This window comes from Thamnophis sirtalis, unplaced genomic scaffold (genome assembly GCF_051295495.1).
Source record: "Thamnophis sirtalis isolate CommonGarterSnake01/CBP01778 unplaced genomic scaffold, rThaSir2_p1.2 scaffold_15, whole genome shotgun sequence".
Lineage (NCBI taxonomy): Eukaryota > Metazoa > Chordata > Lepidosauria > Squamata > Natricidae > Thamnophis > Thamnophis sirtalis.
Genome location: NW_028261395.1, coordinates 38,591,680 through 38,619,669, shown reverse-complemented (window position 1 = coordinate 38,619,669; position 27,990 = coordinate 38,591,680). Strand labels below are relative to the sequence as shown.

General features: G+C 50.4%; 3 protein-coding genes across 4 annotated transcripts; 2 read left to right on the top strand and 1 right to left on the bottom strand.

Annotated features, from left to right (window-relative positions):
• The first annotated feature begins 693 nt into the window (after positions 1 to 693).
• TMEM269 (transmembrane protein 269) lies at positions 694 to 15,053 on the top strand. 2 transcript variants are annotated; one of them, XM_087702662.1, is made up of 9 exons: positions 694 to 799; positions 2,999 to 3,107; positions 3,587 to 3,661; positions 4,094 to 4,160; positions 9,491 to 9,638; positions 10,117 to 10,214; positions 11,486 to 11,629; positions 12,557 to 12,757; positions 14,607 to 15,053. In XM_087702662.1, exons 4-9 carry the CDS (start codon positions 4,136 to 4,138, stop codon positions 14,714 to 14,716), a joined length of 726 nt encoding a protein of 241 aa, XP_087558788.1. In that variant the 5' UTR covers positions 694 to 799; positions 2,999 to 3,107; positions 3,587 to 3,661; positions 4,094 to 4,135; the 3' UTR covers positions 14,717 to 15,053. The 2 variants fall into 2 exon arrangements, with proteins under 2 accessions (XP_087558788.1, XP_013921125.1); XM_014065650.2 differs by lacking the exon at positions 3,587 to 3,661.
• A 2,461-nt stretch (positions 15,054 to 17,514) lies between these two features.
• On the bottom strand, positions 17,515 to 21,084 carry SVBP (small vasohibin binding protein). The gene is made up of 2 exons (XM_087701941.1): positions 20,861 to 21,084; positions 17,515 to 17,853 (listed from the first exon to the last, which is right to left on the bottom strand). Exons 1-2 carry the CDS (start codon positions 21,029 to 21,031, stop codon positions 17,767 to 17,769), a joined length of 258 nt encoding a protein of 85 aa, XP_087558067.1. The 5' UTR covers positions 21,032 to 21,084; the 3' UTR covers positions 17,515 to 17,766.
• A 579-nt stretch (positions 21,085 to 21,663) lies between these two features.
• LOC106548304 (E3 ubiquitin-protein ligase TRIM62) lies at positions 21,664 to 26,100 on the top strand. Its single transcript, XM_087701956.1, has 5 exons — positions 21,664 to 22,152; positions 23,765 to 23,860; positions 23,948 to 24,204; positions 24,296 to 24,411; positions 25,179 to 26,100. Exons 1-5 carry the CDS (start codon positions 21,706 to 21,708, stop codon positions 25,727 to 25,729), a joined length of 1,467 nt encoding a protein of 488 aa, XP_087558082.1. The 5' UTR covers positions 21,664 to 21,705; the 3' UTR covers positions 25,730 to 26,100.
• Positions 26,101 to 27,990: the final 1,890 nt, after the last annotated feature.

Sequence of the window (27,990 nt, the reverse complement as noted above, 5' to 3'; positions counted from 1 at the left end):
TATCAAGGACTGGCAATGCTGTGAGCGGCAGGGAAAGATCTGCCTGTAGCAAAAGTGCCCTCTTAAAGGGAGAAGGGCTGGGGGGTATCTAGTTTTTGTTGCCACCATGTAAAAAAGATGTGGAGACTCTGGAAAGAGTGCAGAGAAGAGCAACCAAGATGATGAGGGGAGTGGAGGATAAAACATATGAAGAACGGTTGCAGGAACTGGGTATGTCTAGTTGAATGAAAAGAAGGACTCGAGGAGACATGATAGCAGTCTTCCAATATCTCAGGGGCTGCCCCAGAGAAGAGGGAGTCAAGCTATTCTCCAAAGCACCTAAAGGCAGGACAAGAAGCAATGGATGGAAACTAACCAAGGAGAGAAGCAACCTAGAACTAAGGAGAAATTTCCTGACAGTGGGAACAATTAATCAGTGGAACAACTTGCCATCAGAACTGGTGGATGGTCCAACGCTGGAAGTTTTTAAGAAGAGGTTGGATATCCATCTGTCTGAAGTGGTGGAGGGTTTCCTGCCTAAACAGGGGGTTGGACTAGAGGACCTCCAAGGTCCCTTCCAACTCGGTTATCCCCCCCGCCCTACATATGCTAAAACGGGACAAGACTTTCCTGCGCGTGGGGAAAGACCTTACGGGCAGGGCGGGGCGGGCGACGGGGGAGGCGGGGCTGGGAGGAGGGGCCGCGAGCCCAGCCCCGCCCCTTCTCATCTGTTGGAATTTTCCGTAGCAGCGGCGGCGGCGAGATGCGCAGCTTAAAAGCGGCGAGGTTACAACGGGGCGAGTGCGGAGCGCGGCGGAGGGTAAGTGGGCGAGCTCGTCCCGGGGGAGAGAAGGAAAGCGATTAGGTGCCATGGGAAGGCGTCTGGCGGTGCTCCGGGGGCTGGGGAGATCGCGGCTGGTGGTGGAGCTTCCACCTTGGGGAGCAATCCACCTGCGACGGGGTCCTTCCCGGCAAGGATGGCAGGGATGCGCAGGGAGAGAGGATCGGTGCAACCTCAGCCGTTCCCGTAGCCCCCCTTCATTCCGGCAGGGGTGGTAGATGAGCCTAAACGGGAGGGGGTATGTACGCGGCGACCCCCGCCCCCGAAGGATAGCGAACCCACCAACCCAGCCCGGCTTCCGAGGACCAGGCAGGGCTCCCCGCGGGGTGGGGTGGGGGGCTCGGTAGGCTGAGATCCGGGGACTCTGTACCTGCCCAGGAGGCTCCCTGGACACCCACTCCCCAAACTGCTTTCCTCCCTCTGCCCCCCTCCCCTTGGATTCCTGGGGGGGGGGAAGGCGACTGGAGGGCAGGGAGTTCAGAACGCGGAGCCCACCCTCTGTCCCTAAACCCACTGACCCAGAAGTGCAGAATTGCAAGAGGTGTCAGCTGGCAGGAATTTGGCAACAGGGAAGTCGTGTGCGTCATGCCCACCTCGTAATCCCAGGATGCATGCCTTCCCTTCTCCCATTGGCTTAAATCCTATCCCTCTCCCTATCTCATAGCATCCCAGCTGGCATTGGTCCTTTGCAGTCCCTGACTCAGGATTGCCCCCCCCTCCTGCCCCTGGCGGCTGAACCAGAGAACACAGGGACCGGTTGCCTCCCTCCCCCTCGTGCCACAGGCTTGCGGTAACTGACAGGCAGGCCAACCACAGTTCCGCTTTTCCCCAACCTGCCAGGGGAATCCCGGCTTCAGTGAACCAATGGGGTAGTAGATCTCCTGTTGGGGTGGGGTGTTGGACTTAATGCATGGTGGGTTTCAAAAATTTTTAGAACCTCTTCTGTAGATGTAGCCTACTTTGTGGGAGTGGCTTGCCAGCCATGTGACTGAGTGGGAGTGGCTTGGCAGTCATTTTACTGGGTGGGCGTGGCCAATTTGTAAAATGTGGTGAAACCCACTTAACAACGCTCTTGCTTAGCAACCAAAATGTTGGCTCAGAAACTCTGGCATTTGAAGCACGCAAGTCTTAAAGCTGTCAAGTTACAAGACCCTTGCACCCCTAACCCTTTAGAAAAGAACCCCAGGGGTGTTCAAACTTGACAGCTTTAAGACTTTAAGGTTTAGATAGGACTCTTAGAGGCGGGCGGGGCGATTGGTGAGCCAGCCAATCAGTGAGCAGCAAGCGGGGCAAGCGTGGTGCAGATGGGTGGGTGGGGGTCAGCTGGAACAGGTTCTAAACAGCACGGTAGATTTGTGGAACCTCTTCTATAGAAGAGGTTAGAACTGGCCGGAACCCACCCCTGACTTAATGACCTACAAGGTCCCTTCCAACTCTGTTAATCTGTTAAATGGGGTAGGGTCTCCTGCTTGGGCGGGGAGGGGGGTGGGTTGGGTTGGACTAGATGACCATAAGGTCCCTTCCAATTCTTAATCTGTTAAATGGTGTAGGGTCTCCTGCTTGGGAGGGGTTGGACTAGATGACCATAAGGTCCCTTCCAACTCTTAATCTGTTAAATGGTGTAGGGTTTTCTGCTTGGGCAGGGGGGGGTTGGGTTGGACTAGATGACCATAAGGTCCCTTCCAACTCTTAATCTGTTAAATGGTGTAGGGTCTCCTGCTTGGCCGGGGTTGGACTAGATGACCTACAAGGTCCCTTCCAACTCTGTTAATCTGTTAAAACCTAGCATCCATTTCTCAGGCTCACTGAAATGCTCTTCATCAGGGTACAGGTCACCAGACTGAGTTAGTTAGGAACTGCGTTTGTGGCATACACTAAAAGTGGGCTAGTCTTCACCCAACAGGTTTCCCCTTGGGCCAATCCAGTCCGCAATTCAAGATAAATGGAAGAGGGTGACGAGGTTAGGAGCACAGAGCATGGCATGCCTTTGTCAAATCCATACCCAGTTCCTTCCCCCACCCCCAACAAAAAGCTATCCCCATCAGTGGCTGGGAACCTCGCAGGCAAACCTAAAGACTGCCCGCTGTTCTGAGCGAGGCTTCCCAAGAGCATGAACTACTTGTCCCGACAAAAAACCCTTTTATTAATTGATTGTGAATTCTGCTCATTCACATCCAGCAAAGTCTTTCGAGGGAGGATTTACGGTCACAGACCTTATCTGGCTTGGAAAAGTGACAGGTCGATATTTGCAAAACTTGGCAAGGAGTCTCGGAGAGTCACGAACCAAGTAAGTGAACTAATTGTCTCCTGCAAACTCCACTCCCTTTTTGCTGCTCTTTTATTTCCTCTGGGAGGGGCCATTCATCGTCCACCTGTGGCGTTACTCCCAAGTCGACCCCTGTTCCTTAGCTATTCCCTTTGTCCGGCAACTCTGTGCATGCGCATACTGGGAACAGGCTCCAACCGTTCATCTGCCTCACTGATGTCTGACTCTGATAACTGTCAGACGGCTCTGGCCCCCTCTCTGCCTCCAACAGAGTCCTCATCAGAGCCTTCCCCAGACTCCAGGACTGGCCCAGGTTCCTCCCCCCCCCCCAACCTCCTCACTGTCCGAATCTGCTGCCAGCTTTGCTGGTGGGCCACAACACCCTTCAGGCCATTTGCCAGCTGTCCTTCAACAGCAAGGGTGGGCATGCTCCATGGGATGAACTTTGCTGACAATTTTAAAAATATTTTCATTCTGCCTTTATTTGATTTGATTCTTAGAAATAACTCCAGGCAGAAGATACCTTAACCCTCCATCCTCCACTCGGTTTGCACCCTAAACAACTTTCCCGTGAGGTAAATTGGGCTGAAAGGGACAGACTGACCCAAAGTCACCCAGTGGGCTTTGATAGCCAAGGTCGGGCTACAACTCCCCATCGCCTGGTTTTCCTTTTTGTTGTTTACTTGGTGCCTTCCCCAGTAGACGAAACTGGCTTCAGCCTCATTAAAATGATCCATCTCATTTGGAGGGGAGGGGTCCCTTCTGGGCTTCCTCCGCCCCACCCTCTCTTCATCCCTCCCTCTTCTTAAACTTCGCTGTCTGCCCATCCACCCCCCCCCCCACCAAATGGAATTGAGCAACGAGGCTAGCAGGGGGAAAATGCTAGAATGACTGGCTTCCCCCGGGAGGTGAATCTTGCTCATTGTTTACAAGCAGACAAACCCCCACTGTGGTTTGTTTTTGTGGCTGCCTCTGCCAAGCCTCTAACTGGCTCATTTCAATTTCAGGGACATCGGTGGGCACGGATTTCCGGCTGAACATCGGCTACAATGTGGATCGCATTTCCCCCTTCCGGTAAGTCAGATTCCTAGCTGAGACCTCTCTTCCCTCCCCACTTCACCTAGGCCTCCTCTCTCCCTCCAATAGCTAGTCATCAGTGGGCAGACGTAGCTCAATTTCTCCCCTCTCCACCCAAAAACCTGGAAAACCAAATAATCCAGGAAGGAAGCTGCCCCAAAGGCAAAGGGTTCCCCTTTATGGTCCAGACGTGTGAAAGGACAATCAACAACACCCTTAAAGATCAAATGAGACTTACCATATTTTTTGGAGTATAAGACCCACCAAGATTTTGAAGAGGTAAATTTTTTAAAAAGTGTTTGTACTCTGCAGGCCTCCTAACCCTTCTGCATGCCTCATTTTTTGTGAAAAACGGGGCATGCAGATTTTGAAAGGCCTGCAGAGTGCTCCTGGGGGCTGCAGGGGGCAAAAACGAGCAAAAAAACTGGCCCATTTTTCACTCATTTTTGCCCCTCCCAGCCCCGAGGAGCACTTTGCAAGTCTCCCAAACCCTTTGCATGTCCATTTTTTGCAAAGGGGGCGGGGTTTCGAGAGGCCAAAAATGCTGTATTCAGTGTATAAGACGCACCCAGTTTTTCATCCTTTGGGGGGAGGGGGAAGATGTGTCTTATACTTCGAAAAAATACGTACTTCGATCCACTGCACCTGCCTCCTCCTGCTTCCATTGCCCGGAGACTAGTCCTTGGGTGCCAGCAGCAACCTCTAAAGCAGGCGGGCGGCCATTTCTCCCAGCTCCGCAGGGCTAACAGGGTGGCACTATCTCAGCCCAGTGCTGCGGGGGGGGGGGGGGGAGAGGGGGCAGAAAAGAGGCCTGTTTTCATAGAATGCTGCCAGCCCTTAAGAAGAAAACATCCAGTCTATATACCCAGCCCAAAAGCGATGGCAAATCTAGACAGCCTACTAAAAAGCAGAGGCATCACCCTGCCAACAGAAGTGCGTCTAGTCAAGGCGATGGCTTTCCCAGTTGCAATGCATGGCTGTGAAGGTTGGACCATAAGGAAGGCTGAGGGCCAAAGAATGGAGGCCTTTGAACTCTGGTGCTGGAGAAGAAGACTCCTGCATTGAATCTCTTGGACTGCAAGGCCATCCAACCGGTCAGTCCTAGAGGAGATGAACCCTGATTGCACTTTAGAAGGCCAGATCCTGAAGAGGAAACTCAAATCCTTTGGCCACCTGATGAGAAGGAAGAAGGACTCCCTGGAGAAGAGCCTCATGCTGGGAAAGATTGAAGGCAAAAGAAGAAGGTGACGGCAGAGAATGAGGGGCTGGATGAAGTCACCGAAGCAGTCAGCGTGAGCTTAAATGGACCTCAGAGAAGGGCAGAGGACAGGAAGGCCTGGGGTCGCAATGGGTAGGACATGACTTTGCCACTAACACCAATTATAATTATTTGTATTTGTATTATTATTCCCTATATGTATCCATATAGGGAATATGCTTGGCCAAGAATCGTGCGCCACTCGGACTGGGATGTCTACCCCGGTGGGGGGTAACGAGCAACGAGGTGTCAGGTGACAGGTAGAGATAAAAAAGGCTGCATGGAGCTGGCATAAGTGATAAGAACAGGAGGATGAATGTGCCAGGATAAAGGGTTGCGACCAAAGGCCTTTTTAAAAAAGCAAGTAGGGAGGGATGGTTCTGGGCCGTTGAGATGATCTTGAAGATGTAACCAGTGGCCTCTTAAAAGGCAAATTGGGAGGAGTTACGATCTATGCCCGTGAAACGCAGGACTGTGTATCTAGGAAGGAAGGATAGAGGATTTCACGGGCAGGGCTAAGGCATGGGACTCCACTCGGAACGGAATAGTCAAGACTAGGTACCCTTACATACGAATGGAAGGTTAAAAAATGAGGTGGAACAGGTCCGTCCAATGGGCAAATTGACTCAAGAAATAATTAACAACAATTAATACCCAACTTAGGTAAATAACTACAATTAATACCCAACCTAGGACCCCCAAAGACCCTTTGGTGGCTTTTCTCTGGCTTTCTTCCCATCTCCCATACCTTCCACCTATCTTGATATGGGTATCTTCCCTGGGGACAGGTGTACGGTATTGATGGCAAGAACTTAACTGCCGTATCCGCCCCCCTGCCTGGCTGATGCTTGAACGCAGCTTGTTGAAGTGTGCCCGTCTAAAGACTCTGAGCACAAAAGCTGGTAGTAAATGAATGCATAATATGGTGGTTTGTGTTGTGGCCTGCCAGCGGCCAGCAGAGCTGGCAGTAGAGTCAGACAGTGAGGAGGTTGGGGAGAAGCATGGGCCAGTCCTGGAGTCTGGGGAAGGCTCTGCATCAGAGGCAGAGAGGGGGCCACAGCCATCTTGACAGTTATCAGCTGCTTTCAGAGGTAGAGATCAGTGAGGCAGAAGAACAGCTGAAGCCTGTTCCCAGTGTGCACACGCACAGTTGCCAGAAGAAAAGAACAGCTCAGAAATTGGGGTCGACTCGGGAGTAAAGTCACAGATGGAAGGTGATTGGCCCCTCCCGTAGGAAATAAAAGAGCGAAAAGGGAGTGGGCTTTTGCAGGAAACAATTCGTTCGCTCAGTCGTTAGATTCGTTTCAGGAGTGAGAAAATCTGTCTGTGAATCTCAGAGACTCTGTGCCCAGTCTTTCCTTAGAAAATATTTACGTGGCAGCTTTCCAAGATAGATAAGGTCTGTGGTCATATTCCTTTGAAAGACTGTTTGCCAGGCCCTTGCTGAATGTGAAGGAGAGGAATTCCCATTCGTTTAATAAAAGTGGTTTTGTCCGGACCAGGACTCTGCCTCCTGCTTTTGGGGGAAGCCTAGGCCACAACAGTTCATTGCTTTGTGGCAATTTTCCAACCCTGCTTAGAAAGCTGGATGCTTCCCCCTCTCCTCCCCCGGGCGAAACTCTGGCATAGGAACAGGAGAAAAAAGCACCCAGTCAGAGGCATCCAGCTTGGGCTCTCCACAGCTTCCTTGGAATTTGGATTCGGATGCAAATTGTTGTTGCAAGCTTAAACAATCGGAACGGATGCGTGATTTGAACTTTGCTCCTTTTAAAGTGATTATTATTGTTGCCTTTTGGCACTAAAACTAACCAGCCAACGAATACACGGATCCGTTCCAAGCAATGTGAAGAACTGAGGTCTGTTTGGCTTTGTTTGCGGGGAGGGGGGCTTGCCCTCCCTGACTCTATTTGTATTTATTCGTTTGTCAAACATGTACAAGATAGCAGGTATAAATATGAACATGGACATGAACGAAAGAAGTGAATACAAATAAATAAGGACAGTAGGACAGGGACAGAAGGGCACGCTGGTGTGCTTATGCATGCCCCCTTTACAGACCTCTTAGGAATGGGGTGAGGTCGACAGTAGACAGTCTTAGGTTAAAGTTTTGGGGGTTTGGGGATGTAACCACGGAGTCAGGTAGAGCATTTCAGGCATTGACCACAAGTCATATTTTCTGCAGTCGAGTTTGGAGTGGTTTACCTTGAGTTTGTATCTATTATTTGTCCATTTGCTTATTTTTTTAATAAATTTCTAAAAAAACGTTAAACACACAAAATACACAAAAGCAAAACTTAAGACATAAACTACATTGAGACGGTACATTAGAACTTCATGTTCCTTCTCATAGCAGTTTCAAATCGGTACAATGCTCCTTACGTTATTTCCTCTTCTAATATATTTCATTCGAGTTTCATCATTTTTAACCCTCTTGTTTTACTTATCCATCTGATATATTGGGTGATTACCTCTAATAAGTTTAAACTCTCTGGAGTGCCTGTATACATGGTAATCCTCCTTAACTTCGACTTTATTGGCTTCTTTCATTGACCTCGTTTGTCGGTGTATTATTGCGGTTGAAGCTGAAGTGGTCTTGTAGTGGACAATTTTGTCTACTATGCTTAAGTCGGACAGTAGGCAGCATAGTTCTAGGTTCTCCAAGCCCAAAATTTCGAGCCGGGTGGCATAAGGGATTCTATTGTGAACAGAGGAGTGGAGGACTCTTCTCGTGAAATACCTCTGGACTCGCCCGATTGTATTAATATCCGATGTACTCTGTGGATTCCAGGCAGATGAGTGTATTCGAGAATTGGTCCGATTGCTCTGAGGCCCTGAATGAAATTGAAGGGCTGTTTCCTACCCCACCCGCCTGGCCCTTTGACCTGCTCTCCTTTGGGCCCAGCCCTCCACATCTCGGATCTGTTATTTGGAATTGCATGAAATCCTCTGGCTGCCCAGTGCCCGCAGGTTTTCAATGAGGCGGAGAATCCAGGCCGCTGGTGATGCAGGCAGTGGTCACCCGTTGCCTCCTCGAGTCCCAGGGTCGAGTCAGCACCTGCCCTCCTGGCGGAAAGCCAGCCACCTCTTGTGCCAGGCGGGCTTTCCGTGTCGCTCACCCACCGGAGCGAAGGTTTCCCGTGTGCTGCAGCCTTGTGGCTGGCCTGGGAAGATAGAATAACTCACATGGACAGGATGAACTAACAAATGGGGGGTGTGGGAGGATGTAGCACTTGGGGAAGAGCTGGGCTGTTGCATGCAGGGCCCACCTCCCTCTGCATGTTTCCGCAGTATGTGTGGAATTCCGATGCTGTTTGGAACGAGGCTTCCCGAGAGCATGAAGCAAACTCCTTGTCCCAACAAAAAACCCTTTTATTAATTGACTGTGAATTCTGCTCATTCACCTCCAGCAAAGTCTTTCGGGGGAGGATTTTTCGGTCACAGACCTTCTGTGGCTTGGAGAGCTGCCAGGTTGATATCTGCAAAACTTGGCCAGGAGTCTTGGAGAGTCAGGAACCAATGATGCAAAATAATTGTTGCCTGCAAACTCCACTTCCCTTTCACTCCTTTTATTTCCTCTGGGAGGGGCCATTCATCGTCCAACTGTAGCCTTACTCCCAAGTCCACCCTTGTTCCTTAGCTGTTCCCTTCCTCTGTCCACTGTGCACATGTGCACACTGGGAACAGGCTTCAGCTGTTCTTCTGCCTCATTGATCTCTGACTCCGAAGGCAGCTGATAATTAACAGACAGTCCTGGCCCCATCTCTGCCTCCAACACAGAGCCCTCATCAGAGCCTTCCCCAGACTCCAGAACTGGCCCTTGTTCCTTCCCAACCTCCTCACTGTCTGAATCTGCTGCTAGCTCTGCTGGCTGGCCACAACAGATGCCCAGGATGTGCAGGCTGAACACAGCTGGCCTTGTCCATCTCCTAACCCCGGAATTTCTTCCGTTGGTTACAAAGGAGCTGCCTTCCGGGCCATGCTCAGAGCAGAGGGGAATTTCTTCGCAGTTGGCCTGTAGGGGGATATACTCTCAGCTTCTCATGCCGTCCTTTCTGATGTTTTCTTCCAGGAATCTTCCTCTACACCAAGAAGCTTTTCTTGAGCGAGCAGGTGGGCCGTGCGCAAGCCATCGAGTTCCTGCGCAAGAATGCGGCCAACTCGCTCTCCATGGCCAACCTCCTCATGGGCCTCTCCTCCGTCCTCTGCAGCCTAAACGGGTAGGTGGGAGGGCTGGCCCGGAGCTCTGCCTCCTGGCCGCCATGGGTCTCCATTCAAGGAGGGATCAACGCTGGACAGATTGGAATGACCCCAATTTACAGGGCCTCAGCACCACTCTTGTGCCATTGCAGAGGGAAGAGTGGGGCACAATGGCCATCTGGCCTTATATTTTTACATATTTTCTCTGAGCTTCAGTCGCCTCCGTGGTGGCAATGCCAAGCTGAGAGGCTAGTCCTTCTGCCTCCGCAGGGAAGGTTGGGATCTAGCTGGATTCACGACAGGGAGAATTCCTACTGCCCAGGCTTTTCTGGATTCAGTGGCCCAGAGATCAAGAGGGATGGCAGGACTAGGTGGGAGACGGGGAGAGCATCCATGGACACAGGAAGCAACCTTGCCTTTCTTGTTCTTCTTCTTCTTCCTCTACTTTTTCATCTATATTCTTCTTCTTCCTTCTTCCTCCTCCTCCTCCTCCTCCAGGCACTACCACTATGCATGCTGGCTAGTCCTCACTGGCTTCGTGCTAGACCTTGCTGACGGAGCCGTTGCGAGGCAACTCAACGCCTGCTCTGCTTTGGGTGAGTCCCTGACACCTTTTCCCTCCAACTCACTTTAGTGGATGATTACCAATGATCTGGCCAACCTCCAGATGGTGCAGAAAAAAGCCAAACTATGCGGTAGGTGGTCCTTGAAGAGAGAAGCTCCGCCAAGGGGGAAACCAGGCATTACAGGGGAATCCAAGAAAGAGGTCGTCACTGACTCATGGGAGGACCGGAGAGGCCTTCTGAAAAGTTTGTGGCTGCTCTCTAGGGAGCCAAGGGCCATTTTCTTTCGAACCAAAGAAGACCTGTGTTCTGATCTAGGCTTCACAAAATCACGAGGCAGGCTCCTTGTCTCAACTAAAACCCCTTTTTATTAAGCTAATGTGAATTCCTCTCATTCACATCCAGCGAAGTCCCGGCAAACAGTCTTTCAAGGGTGGATTTACAACCACAGACCTTATCAGGCTTGGAGAGCTGCCAGGCCGGTATTTTCCAAACGAAATGCTGTACACGAAAATACTTGGCAAGGATTCTCTGAGAGTCACGAACAAATCTTCACGCTAATTAATCGAACTAATTGTCTCCTGCAAATTCCCCTCCCCTTTCGTTCCTCTTTATTCCCTCTGGAAGGGGCCATTCAACGTCCACCTGTGCCTTTATTCCCAAGTCGGCCCTTGTTCTTTAGCTGTTCCTTTTTCCTGGCAGTTCTGCGCATGCGCACATGGGGAACAGGATCCAGCTGTTCTTCTGCCCACTGATCTCTGACTCCGAAGGCAGCTGATAACTGTCAGACGGGCCCTGGCCCCCTCTTTGTCTCTGACACAGAGCCCTCATCAGAGCCTTCCCCAGACTCCAGGACTTTTCCTCCCCAACCTTCCCACTGTCCGAGTCTGCCGATAGCTCCACTGGCGCGCCACAACACCCAGGAGCTGGGCAGGATCCCATTTCATTGCCTTAAATGCCATCATTGGCTGCTCAACAGAGAGTCTGCTTAGCCTTAAGAGATGGCAGTTTTTCCACCTGGGTACCTTTCTTTGGTCAGCATCTGGAGGGCGCCAGGTTGGGGAGGAGGAGGCATTGATTTCCCCCCATTTAAGTCCTCGTTTCTGGAAGCTTCCACTACATGTGGAGGGGGAGAGAAGTCATCCCAAGCAGAGGGAACGCTGAGGTTATCATTATTACTATTATCATTATTTTTGGCGTCGCCCAATGAATGAAAGCAGAGGCCTCTGTCCTCGGCTAGCGACAGTAGGCGGATCGTGGCTTTGACGGAGACTAACCACGGCCCTTTTTCATATCGCCTGCAGGGGCTAAACTGGATGACTTTGCAGACTTCACGTCCTTCGGCCTGGCCACGGGGCTCCTTCTGCAGGGCCATGGGATCCTCGAGGGGTTGCTGGTGATTGTCTATGTGCTGGCGGTGTTTACACGGCTATGCTTCTTCACCAGTGGTGAGTCTGGATGGTAAAGATCTCATTGGGAGGAATAGTGGAGGAGCTTTTAAAAAGTTGTCCCACCTTTTGATGCCACAAGTACGTTTCCCCGAAAATATGACCTATTCCGAAAGTAAGCCCTAGGCTGATTTTCACATGCACGCCTAATATAAGCCCTACCCCCAAAATAAGCCTAATTTTAGGCCCATTCTAGGGTGCAGGGGGTGGGGCAAGATGCATGGGTAAAAATTAAGGTAGGGTGAGAATAGGGGGTGGTGGACCTGCCCTACTTTCCAGGCATTGCACACTCCGACACCTGCCTTGATTGCAGCCCCACTTCTCGCCACTGCTCGTGCGTGTCGCCCCCGGCTTCCCTTTCGCTGTCAGAGGTCTTCCGGAAGGCAAAATGGAGGCTGGGGAGGTGCCGCGCACATCAATCCAGACCTTGTTTCTTGGCTGCAGAGGGCTTTCTGGAGGGCCTCTGATGGAGAAAGGGAGGCTGGGGACAATGCGCGTGAGCGACGGCAAGCGGCTGCAGAAGTGGCCTGGCAGCGGGCTCCTGCTGGGCGGGGCTGCCGCCACGAGGTGAGTTAGACCCCGCCCTTGAAAATAAGACCTGGTGCCTTTTTTTGGGTGGCAAAAATAAAAATAAGACTGGGTCTTATTTTTGGGGAAACACGGTCATTGCCAGCTCTCCCTAGGTTTAAGAGCGTGCTTTTCAATGGGAAAAGTGGCATCTCGATTCTGTGTTTTGTAAACAATTCTGGAAGCTGCCATTCCGTAAAGAAATTGGTCTGATTTTCAACGTGCCCAGTTGATATTTTAGATCTTTGTGATGACACAACATACCCTGTCCTTTTTTTTTTTTGGTGTGGCTAGGGGACAGGGGACTACAGTCTGCCCCTCAATGAATTCGCGTGTATCTTTTCTCTTCTTTATCTGCAGGGATGCCCTTTATGTATCGGGGTTTGCCATGCCCCTACGGTGCCTCCATGGTAGCAGCCACCTACTTCCTGACTGGAGGCCACCTGGTGACCATGCGCCTGATGGCCATAGTGATGGTCCTCTTCATGGTGGACCAGGGTTTCTATCCCCATGACAAGGTGCTGGAGTCCCAGGCTTGGAAGAAGGCCATCTTCGGAGGAGGTACGTCCAGGGCCTTCTGTTCTGACCTAGGCTTCACCAAATCACGAAGCAGGCTCCTTGTCCCGACAGAACCCCTTTTTATTAACCTAACGTGAATTCCTCTCATTCACACCCCAGCAAGGTCCCGGCAAACAGTCTTTCGTGGGTGAATTTATAACCACAGACCTTATCAGGCTTGTAGAGCTGCCAGGCCGATATCTTCCAAATGCAATACTGTGCAAGAAAATACTTGGCAAGGAGTCTCTGAGAGTCACGAAAAAATCTTCACACTAATTAAGTGAACTAATTGTCTCCTGTAAATCCACTCCGCTTTTGCTCTTCTTTATTCCCTCTGGGAGGGGCCATTCACCGTCCACCTGTGCCTTTACTCCTGAGTCGGCCCTTGTTCCTTAACTGTTCCCTTCTCCTGGCAGCTCTGCGCATATGCACATCAGGAACAGGCTCCAGCTGTTCTTTTGCCCCACTGATCTCAGACTCCGAAGGCAGCTGATAACTGTCGGACTGGCCCTGGCCCCCTCTCTGCCTCCGACACAGAGCCCTCATCAGAGCATTCCCAGACTCCAGGACTGGCCCATGTTCCTCCCCAATCTCCTCATCGTTTGAGTCTGCCACCAGGTCTACTGGCAAGCCTGGCTTGCTCCGTCTGGAAAGCAGGGACATGAAAGAGTTCCTTTGTTACATGAAGCTAAGCTTGTCTCCTTCATTAAAAAAAACAGGCTTATTTGTAGCCAGTTTGAAGATTCAGACATAGTTTGAACCTATCTAAGAGCCTCTAAAAGTTTGAGGTGGTTTTCAGCTGTTTTCCTAAGAGTCTAGAGCCATGATGGCAAACCTAAGGCACGCGTGCCAGAGGTGGCAGGCAGAGCCATCTCTGTGGGCACGTGCACCATTGTCAGCTGATCTTTCGGGTTCTGCCGCGCACATGCACACCGACCAGCTGCTCTCTTCTGAGTTCTGATGCTCTGGCACATGCATGCACACACACTCCAGTTTTGGCACTTGGTACCGAAAAGATTAACCATCACTAGTCTAGAGGAACATTTCATTACTCCAAAATCTGGATACTGCAGTCTCATTACCCTGTTTCCCTGAAAATAAGACCTCCCCAGATAATAAGCCCAATCGGACTTTTGAGTGCATGTGCTAAAATAAGCCTTCCCTTTAAAATAAGCCTAAAAATATTGCAACACAGCAGCAGCCATGAGGTGACCACGCTCGCTGCTTCCTGAAACTCAAAAATAATAAGACCTCCCTGAAAATAGGGCCAAGTGCTTATTTCAGGGGTCAAAAGAAAATAAGACCCTGTCTTATTTTCGGGGAAACATGGTAGATCCTGGAGAGGAAAGGCTGGCTAAAAAAAATAAGAGCAGAGACTGTATGGTGAGAAGCTGAAAGGGGTTGGGCAGGGGGGAAATAAAAATGTTTTAAGTGCCCTTCGTGTTTAAATGTCCAAGCCAACCTGGATTCAGGGGACAGAGAGTTCTTTACTGATGTTGTCTCACATCTTCTGAATACCAAACTCCACAGTTCCCAGTTGATCTCTTTCATTGCAAGACTTTATGGTAAATAAAGCTGAACAAACCGCTCCCGTTTCCTCGTGGGGGAAAAACCTTAATGGGTAGGGATTAAAGCAAAGGTGCAATGACATTCCAGAGAGCAGAACTAATGGGACTTTGGTCCCCGTAAATCAGGTGATCTGCAGTGGGAATCCACCTGTGATCTGGAGGCACAAGACTGTTGTGTCTGAAGGCCTAAAAACAGAAAGTCTTCAAAATATCAAATGTTGCCAATCCGATCTGGCTCTCCTCAACAGGCTTCTTTTAACTCTTTCTCTCTTGGCCACTTGCAGGTATTTTGGTGCTCCTGTTTCATGCCTCCTTCCTGGCCTCTCTCTACTTCCTGATTTGGTCCGTATCGTACATTTTTTTCCCCAACATTTTGTGGAGTTACAAAGTCTAACCTCGTCGGAGGACGCGAGCGGATGATGCCAGCATTGCACCCTGCTCAGGCAGTCTTCAGCGACTGGGATGACTGGTCCAGTGTTTAAAATCCATATTTTGTCTAAAGTTGCTGCAGTTTTTCATCCAACTGAGGGGATAAACGTCTGAGAGATTTATCCATTACTTCCGGCAGTGTTATCCTTGCTGGGCAGGCTGTTGTCTGAAGAATGAAGTCAACAGCTGGCTAACAAACTGAGCCTTTGGTCAGTGTAGATATGTACAGATTCTTTCTACCAATATCTTCTTTTATCTTTATATATATATAAATACATATAGAAATTATATATATATATATATGAAGAAATATATAGAAACATGCGTGTGTGTGTGTGTGTGTGTGTGTTCCAGCATAATTCTGGAATGCCTCAAGTAATTTCAACGAAACTTAGTACACAGATGACTCTGGAAAAAAATACTGAGGGGGTAAGACACCCCTAACACCCCTTGGGGTGTGTGTTCTGTTAAAATACAGCCTGTTGTGCTGTAAAATGGCTTCTACCGTGCAGTGCAGTGGAGTTGCCATAGTAATGCCTTCACAGAGGTCTCCCTCTGGTAAGGGGGAAAATCCAACATTAGAAATTATATCTGGCCGGATATTTTCCCCCTATAAATAAGTGCAATATAGGTTTAAGAGGCAAATTTCTGGTTCCACCACAAAACCGCGGTGGAGTAAAGCGCGCTCGACGAAAGCACGTACTTGACGTCATCACAGCGCGACGAAAACATCGCGCTGTGAGCGGTAAATTTAAAATTAAAGCGAAAACCTTACCCTAACCCCCCCAAACCTAACCCTAAACCTAACCCTTAACCTAACCCTAACGCGTAACGTAACCCTAACCCTAACCCTTAACCTAACCCTAACCCTAATCCTTACCTTTATGTGAATCGGCTTGCTTTAATTTTATTTTAATTTTAAGTTAATTTATTTTTAATTTTTTCCGTCGTGCTGCTGATGACATCACGTACGCATTTTCGTCGGGCGCGCTTTAGTGGACCGCGGTTTTGACGGGTCACGAAATTTCTTGCTTATTTTTTTTTTTAGTGCCAGTAATTTACTCGCCGATAGCTTTTAGGGACATGGGGAAAACTTGAACACAGACCTCTTTTCTTAACACTTTCCACTCTTGTGGCATTCTCACTCTGGATCCATCAGGGGTACTTCCTTTTTAAACTAGATTTTTGCAACAGGTGAGCTAACTGAATTTGCAACCTTTAGAAGGAAATCCCACTGCTTTTGGAGACAGATTTGGCCCTTAAGAGAAAAGAGGAAGTTATCTCTCACATGACTGCCCTATTCTTATCCAGGCCCACACAAGTAAAAGAGCAAAGTCCGGCTCTTAATAGGAGAGATATTAAGCTATCTTTGACCCACAACTGATAGTCAAGCTCCTTCTGGGTCTTTTAAAACACTCTACTCCTTGCAAAGAGAGTTGTGGGTCTGTGCATGCGTTTTACCCAATTGAGTGGATCGCCTTTCCAGAGTAGACAGGAAGCAGGGCATCTAAAAAAAACCTCATTTTGCCACCCAGAATCTAAGTCACCAGCAGCAGTTCCCGTCCACGTTGATGGCGGTTGGCTCATCAACGTGGGCAGGAACTGCTGCTGGAGACAATTTGGGAAATTATTCCCTCCAGCTGGGCCTGCAAATCAAGTCCGCCCTCTGGTATAAAGAAGGATCTCTGGAAGCAAGTTGCCAAGCAAACGGGCCAGTGCATGGCATCCTTCCTGCCACACATTCATCCCTCTGCCACCAGAAAGGGCTTAAAGGGGGGCATAAACTTCTGTGAGCTGCCCAGCTTTGCCAAAGGAATCCTTTGTACGCTTTACTGGGTAGATCTCAGATCTAGAATTCCACCCTGACTTCCAATTCTAGCCAGGGTCACGGCAGGTATTCTAGATTTGTGTTTCGAAAAGAACAGCCCCAAATGCTTATGTGAAAGGGAGCACTTTTAATGGGTTTTTAAAGTATTTATCAGGCTAATGAAATACATTGGGAAAACGGTCTCTTCCCGAGAGCTGTTAGATTAAAACCACAAGACGGGAAAAGGCAAGGAGATGGCAAGTTGTGTCATTGGAAAACTTGAATACTTGAAACTAATGTTCTCGTGTTTGGAGGAAAAAATTAAAACTCTGAAAATATTGAAGAGACTTTCTTGTGTTTTGTGTTTTGCATTGTTATGTTATGTGCTTGGGAACTGTGACAAGTGATTCATAAGGTCTGGAGCAGGAGGGGAGAAGCTGTGTGGTTATAATCTTCACCATCCTCTTCCATTAGCACACAAATCTCACATTGTTGGCTATCCACTGCCTGCCCCTACTAAGTCTAGAAAGGCCAAACAGAAGCAGACCCCCCCCCCAAAAAAAAGGGCGACAGGGGAGGGAGAAACAGAGGGGAGGGAGACAAAGTCAGCTGTGTCGGCAACAAGGTTGTTTTTTTTTGTTCCCTTATAAACCTTGAGCAAGGAGGGTCATTAGGCTTCAGGTATATAAAATTTATGTTGCATTTCTGTGCAACAAGGAACCACTTGAACAAACTTTATGCCACACCAAACAATCAAGAGCCTTAGGACTCTTCACCTATCAATGACTTACAAGCAATGACTCCATGGGAAGAGGCAGCATACTCTGTTCTCTCTGTTCGGGGGGGGGGGGGGGGGAGGAGAGGAAACTTTTTTCTTTGGCTTTTGGGTTTCCTGGAAGTATCTTAATGGCCCTGACCATATCTGCACTGGCCTTACAGACAGATATTTGCACACATATAAAACACTCATTTATTTAATAAATAGGATTTAAAAAAAAAAACCAGTTCAAACAATGAGACACTCAATTTTCGCAAGGGCTTGGACTTTTGGTGGATTTGGAAGCGGCTGAGAGGCACTGCCATAGCCCAGAGGAAAAAGGGTCTGGGGACTTCCCACCATGGTTTTAACAGACCACTGACCATGGTCCAGCGTTCAGACCTTGAGTGAAGTCTTGTGTGGGGAGCGAAGATCTGGCTGTCTGAAGGGCTCACTCACTGGAAGCCCTCATCTGCTTGCAGAAGGCATCAAACTGTTGCTGCTCCAGCTCAGTCATTACTCGGTTGAGGGCATAGATCTGCAGAACAAAGCAGAGGTTAAGCCATTGTCCCCAAACTTTTCAACTCATCGATCATTTCGTGAAATTGTTCACCCACCCCCAACGTTTATTACGGGAAAATAATCTGATAAATACAACAACAATAATAATGGATCATCATTTAGAAATGCCAGATATCACAGTAATCAAAAACCAAAGTGTAGAGTTTATTGATATCATTGTACCAGGAGATGCCAGAGTCGAAGAAAAATAACTAGAAAAAAAACATGAAATATCGTGACCTGGCCATTGAAACTACATCAACAATAATAAAGTTCTTGAAAATGAACAGGTCAAGATCCTGTGGGACTTTTGGATCTAAACAGACAGACGTCTGGCCCACAACATGCCTGACATCTTTATTGTGGAAAGGAAAAGAGTTCTTCGATATCGGTATACCAGTTGACGCACAAATTGAAGAGAGACAACTAGAAAACAAAAAATCACAAAATACCGCAATCTGCAAATTGAAGTTGAGCGATTGTGGAGGAAGAAATAAATGGTTGTACCAATAAGAAATAGGAGACCTTGGAGCAATACCCAAAGGGCTGCCTGGATGCGTGGAAATTTTGAGCTTATCAGTCCTGAATATCTTGACTTTGCAAAAGAAAAAAACCACCCTACTTGGAACTGCCTATATACTCAGGCGTTACCTTAACAGCTCCTAGGTCCTTGATTAGGACTTGGACTGTTAAGTTTTTACCAGTCCCAGGCTGTGAATCGAACTGAAGATTAAATCTTAAATAACAATACTAATCCAACCAACAACACCCACCTATCCTAGGACCTTGGGAAGGACTTGATACATGGGGGAAATGCTAAAATCCAGTCTAAACATTTGCCTGACTGTGCAATGAATAATAACTTAAATGGGTCCCACTGACCCTTTGTGGAGGGAGGGGGGGGTGTCAATATTGATATTTTGGAAAACTCTGGGTTGGACCCTCAGTGCAGACAAATGGAAAGCTGCCAATAGGACCCCCCCTCCCACAAAACCGTTGCCAACCATTTAGGGCCTAGAGAAAAGAAGTCCTCCACTTCCCCCCTTGCCTATGAAAATTTATTTATTTCACCTTTATCCCACCTTTATTACCTAATACAGGTAGTCCTCGACTTACAACCATTCATTTAGTGACCATTTGAAGTTACAACGGCACTGGGCCATTTTTCACGCTTACCACTGCAGCATTCCCATGGTCATGTGACCAAAATTCTGATATTTTGCAACCGGCTCATATTTATGACGGTCGCAGCGTCTCTTGGGGGGGGGGGGGTGGTGTCACGTGATCCCATTTTGCGACTTTCTGACAAGTATAGTCAATGGGGATTCACTTAACAACCGTGCGAGTAACTTATCAACTGCAGCAATTCATTTAACAAACATGGCAAGAAAGATAGTCAAACGGGCCAAAATTCACGTAGATATCTCACTTAGCAATGGAAATATCAGGGTCAACTATGGTCGTAAGTCGAGGACTGCCTGTATTCAGGACACACTTGAGAATCAGCCGCCTGAAAAGCAATGGAAAAAGTGAACATAGAGGGAAGGGCTTGGCAAGTAGTAGCCAAGCTTCCCACTCCCACCCCAAATCTCTCCTCAGGAGACCCCTAAATTATGGGATTCCTTCTTTAGGGAAATCCTTAAAGATGAAAATGGGATTAAGAAAATATTAGATTGTGCAGAAATGAGTACATTAATACTAGCAATTAAAGGAAAGGAAGAATCTGATTATTATAATATATGGGGTTATTTTATCATTGGTTATAAAATGAATATGGATAAAAGTATACAATTAAATAATTTAGGAATAGAAATGTTATAACAGGAGATATGTTAAGTTGTAATGTTAAAATAAGAACAGATGTATATAAAGAATGGTGGTAAGGTACAACTATTAGTAGAGAAAAAAATTCAGAAGATGTAATACATATAAAAGGAAAGAAAAGAAAAAATGAATTTAAGAGTAGGGGATAGAAGGATAAGCAGAAAACTGAAGAAAAATGGAACATCAAAGAATAAAGGATGAGTTAATGGTTAAGAAAGAAGGAAGGGAAAGAAGGGATGTATCAGTAGGTAAATGAAATAGGTGAATAATGCTAATGATATATAGTTAAATAAGATATTGTTAATTGCAGATAACCAATTAAGTAAAATGCTTGTTATATTAAAATTAAATTTGAGTATATATGCTACCATCGGGTAGAAGACATCAAAGTTAAGCCAGCCGAACAAATAGGTTTAAAAATAGTTTCTATCCTTAGAGCTGTCAAACTTTTAAATACAACTATTATTCCATGCACACGGCGTTTTTTTTTCTTTTTTTCTTTCCGCTATAATTTTGCACCAGTGAGGCTAAAACCAATTTCATTGTATTTATTTTGTACAATGGCAATAAAGACTATACTATACCTATAGAAGTTAGAATAACAAATGGAAAATGAAATGATAAATTTGGTATATTTTCTGAAAGGTTTAGGTGTTAAGAAAAAATGTCAAATTTAAGATGAAAATATGGGGAAGAAAACAAACGGGGCTGAAATTGAAAAAAAGGTAATGTGATGTAAAAAAAAAACAATTTATGTATAGGAGAGAATGTAAAAGGGGGAAAACCCGGACAACACTTTGTTTGCAAAAAAATTAAATTTAATTAATTTAATATTTGTAACAAAAATAATATGTAAAAAAAAGGAAAGAAAAATAATTGTAGTCAGACGACACCCTGATTGATGCATGATGAAAACCTTTGTTTTAAAAGGAAAATACTATTATTTTTTACAAAAAGTAAATAGACTCCTTCAATTAGAGGCAGCAGTGGCGGGGAGTTCCCCAGGCTTCTCCCCCCCCTCAGCCCCGCCATCAAGGGGGGCTTCATTCCCCGTGGAGGGAGGTCAGAGACCGGAGGAGGGGCGCTTGGTAGGCCCCCAGCCCTTATTCCAGCTGCCCCCCAATCCCGCCTCAGGGCTCTCTTCAGAGGCCTCCGCCCACCTCGGCGCGCTGCCGCTGCTTCAGCTCCTGCTGAGCCGAGCGCTGCTTGGCCTTCTCCAGGCGGGCGTTGCCACCTCCGCTGCTGGACCCGGGACCCTCCTTGGCTTTTGCGGGCGGTAGCACCAGCGGCGGCGGCGGGAGCTTCTCGCGGCGGCCACCGCCGGGCTCCATTCCCTTCAGACCGACAAAAGAGGCCGGGCCCAGGAGCGCCGACTCACCGCGCAGGCGCTACGGCCGGCCGCGCGAGCGACGTCGCGCATCCACCATTGAGGACGCGCGCGGCCTAGAGTGGCCTCCCGCCAACACAGGGATAGTCCGACGAGCGCCTCGTCGCGCAAGGGCCAGGGCCGGCCGTGCAGGCCGCTGTCTGACGTCACAAATCCACCATTGAAGACGCCGCGGCCTAGAGCGGCCTCCCCGCAGAGACAAGGAAATGCAACGAGTGCCTCGTGCCGCGCTAAAGGCCACTGGGGCAGGGCGGACACGGGCCAGTCTTTGTGACGTCACGAATCCACCATCGAGGACGCGGGCGGGCTAGAGCGGCCTCCCCGCAGAGGCAAGAAGTCCGACAAGCGCCTTTCGCCGCGCCAAAGGCCATTCTATGACGTCACGAATCCACCACCGAGGACGGTGCGCAGCCTAGAGCGGCCTCCCCGTAGAGCGTGAGGCCGGAAATCCGTCCGTCGCTTCCGGAAACGAGGCGGAAGCCTTTTCATTCTTACCGAAAAGCGGCTCCGAGACTGTCCGCTTTTCTATTCTCTCTCTCGTTTTCTGGCCTAATTTCCCTCCCCCGCCCACAGCCGGCGCCTTCCGAGGGCGGGCGGAGGGCGGAGGGAAGCGCCGCCATGTCGGTCCCTGCCCCGGGCTGCAGCCTGAAGGACGAGCTGCTGTGCCCCATCTGCCTGGGCCTCTATCAGGAGCCGGTGAGCTTCGGCTGCGAGCACTACTTCTGCCGGCGCTGCATCTCGGAGCACTGGAGCCGCCAGGAGGCCCAGGCGGCTCCGGCCCGCGACTGCCCCGAGTGCCGCCGGGCTTTCTCCGCCCCTGCCCTGGCTCCCAGCCTCAAGCTGGCCAACATCGTCGAGCGCTTCACCGCCTTCCCGCCCGAGGCCGCCCTGGGAGGCGCCGGCAGGGGAGGCCGAGGCGGAGGGACGCCCTGCGGGAAAGCCCACGCCAAAGTCCGCCTCTTTTGCCTGACCGACCGCGCCGTCGTCTGCTTCTTCTGCGACCGGCCCGCCCTCCACGAGCAACACCAGGTCACCGGGCTGGACGAGGCCTTCGAGGAGATGCAGGTCGGAAGGGGGGAGGGGCTTCCCGGGGGGGGCATCTCTGTCCTCCCCCCCAATGCCAGACCATGGAGGAGGGGGCTCCCTGTCTCTCCAGGATGGGTGCCAGGCTGGCATGGGGGCAGCTGTGGCAGCGTCTCTGGCATCAGGATGGGTGCCAGGCTGGTCAAGGAGCCCCCTCCCCCTGGGTTGGGCCAGCTGGGGCCCTGCTTTGCCAACCTCACCCGGGCCAGACCATGGAGAATCTCTGCCGCTCCAGGATGGGTGCCATGGGGACAGCTGGGGGGAGGTTTCCTCTTGACTTCCCAAGGTGGGTGCCAGGCCGGCCATGGGTCACTCCTGCTTTCCTGGGCAAGGGCCACTTGGGATCATGCTTCATCCCCTACCCACTGGGCCAGATCTTTAGAGGCTCCCTGCTTCTCCAGGATAGCATAGGGGCAGCTGGGGAGGGGGTCTCCTCTGGTCCCAGGGTGGTGGTGCCATGCTGGCCATGGGACACTCCTTCCCTGGGTGGTAGCTAGCTGTGATCCTGCTTTGACACACACACACACACACACACACACACACAGAGAGAGAGACACACACCTTCACATGCAACACCAGTGTCTAAGATGCTGCAGATCCAGATGAGCGTGGAGACCAATGATAGCAAAGCAAGATCCTTTCCCAACTACAGTGTGCCTGGATTATTATTTTAAATGAGGTTACAATGGAGGACGTGGTGGCTAAGACACTGAGCTTATCATTCAGAAAGTTCGGAGGTTCGAATTCCTAGTGCCACGTAACAGAGTGAGCTCCCATTACTTGTCCCAGCCTAGCAGTCCGAAAGCACGTAAAAAAATGCAAGTCGAAAAATAGGAACCGCCTTTGGTGGGAAGGTCGCAGTGTTCCGTGCGCCGTTGACCTTTAGTCATGCCGGTCAAATGACCACGGAGATGTCTTTGGACCGCACTGGCCCTTCGGCTTTGAAACAGAGATGAGCACCGGCCGCTAGAGTTGGGAACGACTAGCACATAGGTTCGAGGGGAACTTTTACCTTACCACATGAAAAGGGACTGCTTGCCTCCTCAGGATAGGTGTCAGGCTGGCATGGGCGCAGCTGGGGAGGGGTCTATTATGTCTCCAGAGTGGATGCCAGGCTGTCCAAGGGGCACTCCTGCTTCCCTGGGTGCAGGTCACCTTGGGCCCTGCTTTGCACCCCATTCCAAGCCACAAGGACTCTTTGCCTCTCTGGGATAGGTGCCTGACTGGCCAAGGGGCTTCCCGGAGTGGTAGCCAGCTGGGGCCATGCTTTGACACACAAACACACGAAAGGGATTCCTTCCCTCTTCAAGGTGGGTGCAGCCGGGGTCTGCTATGTCTTTGGGATCGGTGCCAGGCTGTCCAAGGCGCACTCCTGCTTCCCTGGGTGTGGGGCTCTGCTCTGCCACTGTCGCAGAATAGCCATGGGGCAGGGCAGTGAGCTTCCTGCTTCTCTGAGACGGGTGCTCCCAGGGGTGGGTGCCCACTGAGGCTGGGAGGATGAGTCCCACTGTCTCCCCCTATCCTGCCTGGATTGGGTTGGGCCCTGCCTAGACACTGCCCAGAGACTCTCACCCCAATGCCGGTCTCATTCCAGAGGGAGCTGAAGGAGCAGCTGCAGACCCTCCAGGACAGCGAGCGTGGGCACACGGAAGCCCTGGTTCTGCTGAAGCATCAGCTGGCCGAAACCAAGGTAAGGGCCGGGCGGGGGGCTCTGCCCTGGACATTCCCATCCCTTGGTGACCGGGACCTACTCAGTGCTTGCTTGCCTGTCTTCCAGTCCTCGGCCAAGGGCTTGCGGGCCACCATCGGTGAAGCCTTTGAGCGGCTGCATCGGCTGCTCCGCGACCGCCAGAAGGCCATGCTGGAGGAGCTGGAGGCCGACACGGCCCGGACGCTGACTGACATCGAGCAGAAGATCCAGCGCTACAGCCTGCAGCTGCGTAAAGTGCAGGAAGGTAGCCAGATCCTGCAGGAAAGACTGGCGGAAACCGACAAGCACAACTTCCTGGCGGGCATCGCCTCTCTCTCGGAGAGGTGCGTGGAGCTGGTGGGCAGTGCCAGGAGGTGGGGCTAGGGGCACAGCAGAGGCTAATCTCAGTCTCCACCCCCCTCTTCCCCCCCAAAGGCTGAAGGGGAAGATCCACGAAACGAGTCTCACCTATGAGGATTTCCCCACATCGAAATACATGGGGCCTCTGCAGTACACCATCTGGAAATCCCTGTTCCAGGACATCCAGCCAGGTGAGTCAGCTCCTTGCCCAGTTAGGTGGTCGGGAGACCCACTCCAAGGCCTTGAAACCTCCAAAGAGCAACATAACTGCCTCTTGTGGCCCACCAGAAGATTCGGATAGTGGGGAGGTTGGGGAAGAACATGGGCCAGTCCTGGAGTCTGGGGAAGGCTCTGATGAGGGCTCTGTGTCAGAGGCAGAGGGGGGCCCAGAGCCGTATGCCAGTTATCAGCTGCCTTCAGAGTCAGACATCAGTGAGGCAGAGGGACAGCTGGAGCCTGTTCCCAGTGTGTGCCTGCGCAGTTGCCAGGAGAATGGAACAGCTAAAGAACGGGTCGACTTGAGAGTAAGGCCACGGGTGGACGATGAATGGCCCCTCCCAGAGGGAACAAAATAGGAGCGAAAGGGGAGTGGAGTTTGCAGGAGACCATTAGTTCGCTTCTTTGGTTCGTACCTCTCCAAGACTCTTTGCCATGTTTCGCAGATACCAGCCAGGCAGCTCTCCTAGCCAGATAAGGTCTGTGACTGTAAATCCTCCCACAGTCAGTCAATAAAAGGGGTTTTTGTCGGGACCAGGAGTTGGCTTCATGCTCTTGGGAAGCTTCAGTTAGAACCTGCCCCTCCCAAAGAGCTTCAATCATAATTATCCCATTTGGATAATGGCCTTTTTTGTTTTGACCCCCTTCCAGAACAGAGTTACCATAGTCCCTAGAGACGGCCTTGGTTCTTCCCCAATCAGGTGACCTCACTCCGTCTTTTCTCTCCCCCTTCCTTCCCCAGTGCCTGCCACACTGACCCTGGACCCGGCCACCGCTCACCAGCGCCTGATCCTCTCCGACGACTGCACCCTCGTCTCCTACGGCAACCTGCACCCGCAGCCGCTGCAGGACTCGCCCAAGCGCTTCGACGTGGAGGTCTCGGTGCTGGGCTCAGAGGCCTTCAACGGCGGCATCCACTACTGGGAGGTGGTGGTCTCGGAGAAGACCCAGTGGATGATCGGGCTGGCCCACGAGGCCGTCACCCGCAAGGGGAACATCCAGATCCAGCCCAGCCGCGGATTCTACTGCATCGTCATGCACGACGGCAACCAGTACAGCGCCTGCACCGAGCCCTGGACGCGGCTGAACGTCAAGAGCAAGCTGGAGAAAGTTGGGGTCTTCCTGGATTACGCCAAGGGGCTGCTCATTTTCTACAACGCCGACGACATGTCCTGGCTTTACACTTTCCGGGAGAAGTTCCCGGGGAAACTCTGCTCCTACTTCAGCCCCGGGCAAAGCCACGCCAACGGGAAGAACGTGCAGCCGCTCCGGATTAACACTATCCGCATCTGAGGACTCCCGGTTGCGGAACGGTGAAATCGCTCCCGATGCGGGCAACGCGTGAGCTGCTCTGGGATACCATTCCGAGCTGCCAGGGACTGAACAAAGCAAGGGGAGTGGGGGACCCAGTTGGTGTGAGGATTCCCCTAGGGCAGAGCATGGGAAGCGGCGCTGTGGACGATGGCCCTTGGGACTCCTTCCTCAGGGGTTCTACGACATTCGCCGCTCTCCGATGCAGTGAGGAAGGATATAACGTGGGAGGGTCTTTTAAGAGGCAGGGATGTCTGGTGTTCTGGTCAGCCTTGTTCGGGCAACTTTATTTTTATTTTTTTTTGGCATGCTTTTCCCCCAAAGTTCCCCCATCCCATCATTTTTGCAAAACTGGGGAGAGGGAGGGAAGGGTCAATGCTACGGAACGTAGCTCGTTTTAGTTCCTGCTTTTAAGCCGAGCAGGAAGCAAGAGAGGGGAACAAGCGGACCAGTCAGAAAATAAACAGGGCTAACAGGTCTTAATTCTCAACGGGAGGTTTGTGTTGTGACTTGCGCAGGATGTGTTTGTTATTTATTAAAAAGGGTGGGGTGGGGGGAAATAGAATTATTGGCTGCTTGCAGTGCAAAACGGGAGGCCTGGTTCCGTACTTGCCAGCCTCCACAAAGACTGAGGGACGAGGTTGCATTAAATGCAACTTATTGCACCTGACTGCTGAATGAATTCCTTCCTGTTCTGGGAATCTTCCACATGCGAAGCTAGGAGGAGGTGTGCTGATTAATCGAAAGCCCACCGTGCGGTTAAGCAAACCTGTCTTGGGGGCAAGATACTCCCCCCCCCCTCCGTTTCAGAAATCCCACCCAACCTCAATAGTTAGTGAAGAGAAAGACCAGGGGAGACAGGATAGGGGCTGCCCCAGAGAGGAGGGGGGGGTCAAGCTATTTCCCAAAGCACCCGAAGTCCAGACAAGAAATAATGGATGGAAACTGACCAATAAGAGGAATTTAATAAGAGAAATAAGGAGGAATTTTCTGACAGTGAGACCAATGGAACAGAAGTTGCCTTCGGAAGTTGTGGGAGCTCTCAAGAAGAGACTGGACTGCCATCTGTCAGAAATGGTGTAGTGTCTCCTGCTTGGTGGGGGGGGGGGGGTTGGACTAGATGACCTACAAGGTCCCACCAGAGGGCAGTGTTGGCTTAATTCATGCCATGCGTGGGAGGGGGGGTTTGTCCCGCTCAGTGTGGGGGTTTAAAGGGGGGAGAAAACGTTTGATGGGTTTGGGCAAGGGGAATGGCGAGAGAGTTCAGCAGGTGCTCCCTTGCCAGAGGGTGCCCATTTTATGTAAACCTTTACGGTGGAAATTTCTGTTAAGTCTGTAATTAAAAGTTTGGCCACTGGACGGAGCTTTCTTGCAACGCTTTAATGTTGTTTTATGAATTTGGGGAGGAGGGTGGTGGGGAAGCTGATGGGGTGGGGTGATTTTAGGCTCCGTCTCCGTGCTGCACTTCGGCCCCTTTTTGTTCTGTTTGCCTGGCGCCCCAAAATTAAGGCACTGGGGTGCCTTAATTAACATCTCTGGCTGAGATGTTGGCTGTTGGAACAAAAGGAAATTCCACCTGGGATTATTTGTTGTTGCGAAGTTGTGTCCAACCCATCACAACCCCTTGGACCACGTTCCTCCAGGCCTTCCTGTCCTCTACCATCCTCTGGAGTCCATTGAAGCTCACGCCTGCTGCTTCAGTGACTCCATCCAGCCACCTCCTCCTCTGTTGTCCCCTTCTTCTTTTGCCCTCCATCCTTCCCAGCATGAGGCTCTTCTCCAGGGAGTCCTTCTTCCTTCTCATTAGGTGGCCAAAGAATTTGAGTTTCCTCTTCAGGATCTGGCCTTCTAAAGAGCAGTCAGGGATGATCTCCTCTAGGACTGGCCGGTTGGATGGCCTTGCAGTCCAAGGGACTCAATGCAGGAGTCTTCTTCTCCAGCACCAGAGTTCAAAGGCCTCCGTTCTTTGGCACTCAGCCTTCCTTATGGTCCAACCTTCACAGCCATCCGTTGCAACTGGGGAAACCATCACCTTGACTATGCCCACTTTTGTTGGCAGGGTGATGTCTCCGATTTTATCTAGCAACGCCCTTTTTTGTTCAAAGTCGCAGTGTTGGCTGAATTCACACAAGACTCGGTGATTAAATCATCTCATTTTCTACAATTGCACTAAACCTCAAATGGGACAGATTGGTGCAGCATAAGAGAGCCACAACCCCCCCCCCCCATTAAATAGTGACTGA